The following is a 2,462-nucleotide window of genomic DNA, read 5'->3' as shown; positions in this document are numbered from 1 at the left end:
TGCTTCAGGGAAGTCTATCGTGATACTTCATTTTCGAAAGAAGAGATTCGATTCGTAAGCAGTCGTCATGACAAAAGGGATCGTGTTCAAATCCAATCAAAAAGGTTACGATGATTATTACTGTACTCAGGCAGGACGTGGTCTACCCGTGTTAGTTGGTGGAAGACATCAAAGAGGTCGAGGGCTTGGGAGTATCTTTGGTGGTATTGCGAGATCTCTGTTTCCCATCTTGAAATCGGGCGCTAAAACATTATTAAAAGATGGTGCAAAAACTGGTGCCCAAATAGCATCTGACGTCATTTCCGGTCAGAATGTTAAAACAGCTTTAAAACGACGCGCGGCGGAGAGTGGGAAAAGGTTACTCAACAGAGCTGTGGGTGGTTTGACAGGTGCTTCAACTTCATCGCCGCCGCCGTCGCCACCCGGACGTGTGACTCGGCGTATAAAACGACGACGACCTACTCAGACACGACAAAAGACCAGAAAGAGACGTAGGAAGAACGTAGCTCAAGACATTTTTGGTTGATTATCATGGCTTTGTTACATCCCTATTCCGCAGAGAGTGTACACAGCGGACTCGATCTGTTCTCATTACCCGTCACCCAGACTGCTGTTCAGGATGGTTTGTTTGTGGAATGCCATCCGATCTCTACTTTGTCGAGTGGAGGTCCGATCGAATTTTCGATCAGCGGGGGGACGTCAGACTACTTGGATTTGCATAACACATTTATGCATGTACGCGTTAAAGTAATAAAGACGGATGGAACTAATTTAGACGCCGATAGCATTGTTGCCCCTGTTAACACCTGGTTTCATGCCTGTTTTCACAAGTGGATATGACTTTGAGCGATGTTCTGGTGACGTCAAGTGAGAACGTTTATCATTTTAGGAGTTTTGTAGAAAAAATGTTGAATTATGATCAAGGTGCGAAAAGGAGTCACCTGACAATGGATTTTTTCCACGAGGACACCCCGGGTAAACTAGAAATGACGGATAGTACAAATGCTGGCTTCAATGCACGGAAAGAGCTGGTGAAAGAGAGTAAAGAAGTGATTATGATGGGAAAACTACATTTAGATTTCATGCATCAAGAACGGTATCTAATTAATGGAGTTGATGTAAAGTTGAGGCTTATCCCGTCTAAAGATGCTTTCCATCTCATGACCGATGCTGAGGGGTTTACGAGTGTAATTACACACGCCTCGTTGTATGTTAGGAAGATTAAATTAAACCCAGCCGTGGCCCTGTCACACGAGAAAGCACTTCACATCGGCAATTGTAAATACCACTTGAAGCGCGTTGTCCATAAAACCTTTTCTATTTTAAAAGGAAATTTAAGTGCCGTACAAGATAATTTGTTTTTATCGCAGACCCCGACTAAGATCGTACTGGGTCTAATCGAAAGCACTAGCTTTAATGGAAATTACAAAAAGAATCCTTTTAATTTCCAGGACTTTGATCTGTCCTATCTAGCCCTGTACTTGAACGGAAAACAGATACCGTCCAAAGCACTAACTCCGAATTTCAGTAGTAAACAATATGTCAGAGCTTATCACAGTCTTATGCTAGCAGCTGGACTGGTTAACAACGATGCCGGAAATGGAATAGATTACAATGGTTACTCTTAGGGTTGTAGTCTTTTTGGTTTTGATCTGTCACCATCGCTATTAGACGGGAACCAGTTTGAACTGGTAAAAAGCGAGTCGCTTAGACTAGAACTTAAATTCTCGACCCCACTAGCTGATCCGATCATTGTGTTCTGTTACAGCGAATTAGATAGTGTAATAGAAATTGATCGCACTCGTCATGTGATCACTGACTTTTCATCATGAACAACGTAGAAATCGAAACGATGTTAAACGGACACGTTAGGGCGAGACGAATTTTTCGAGGTGTTTATCCTAAAGATCGACTTCCGAACAACCCGAATTCTCGTCAACCAGCTGCGTATATTATTAACACAGAGTCGAGTTCCGGTCCAGGAAAACATTGGGTATCTGTGTATTTTAACGGGATGGGAAAAGCAGAATATAGAGCAGTAAAGTTAGGTGCCCCAAACGTAAACAATAACAAGTTGCTAGTGATTTCCGTTAGGGACCGGAATAATTTACGCACAATATAGGTCTCCCAATTTTGTAGTTTGAGTTGTAGGCAATCCACTTTCTGTATTGAAAATATGTTTACATAAAATCTAACAGTTGCAGAAATAATAATATAAGGCTAAATTATTCTGAAAATCAGGCTCCGAATAATTCTCGTTTTGTTCACACCAGCGCAATAATTTTCTCTGGTCTAAAAATAGATAGACTGTAACTTTTGATAAATTTTAGAAAATTTTACCTTTTGTTCCATAAAATATCCATATCTAGACATTATTTGATGCATGATCGAGTATTTATGAATATGTGTTTCTTTTGCCACCTAACAGCCACATTTTAAAGGTTATTTTTTTCTATTATTTA

The 2,462-nt window shown here is 40.7% G+C and overlaps 1 protein-coding gene across 1 annotated transcript; it reads left to right on the top strand.

Moving 5' to 3' along the window:
• Positions 1–836: 836 nt before the first annotated feature.
• LOC144975844 (uncharacterized protein F54H12.2-like) lies at positions 837–1,628 on the top strand. The gene has a single exon (XM_078920033.1). The coding sequence runs from the start codon at positions 837–839 to the stop codon at positions 1,626–1,628; it is 792 nt and encodes a 263-aa protein (XP_078776159.1).
• Positions 1,629–2,462: the final 834 nt, after the last annotated feature.

The sequence above is a fragment of the Berghia stephanieae genome, chromosome 6 (assembly GCF_034508935.2).
Source record: "Berghia stephanieae isolate SIO BIC M18660-M18661 chromosome 6, UCSD_Bste_1.3, whole genome shotgun sequence".
Classification (NCBI taxonomy): domain Eukaryota; kingdom Metazoa; phylum Mollusca; class Gastropoda; order Nudibranchia; family Aeolidiidae; genus Berghia; species Berghia stephanieae.
The sequence above is the reverse complement of the archived record's forward strand: the minus strand, read 5'-3'. Positions and strand labels throughout refer to the sequence as shown.

Excerpts from the sequence above, each read along its gene's own strand:
- LOC144975844 (XM_078920033.1), top strand. The coding sequence starts at position 837 with ATGACTTTGAGCGATGTTCTGGTGACGTCAAGTGAGAACGTTTATCAT.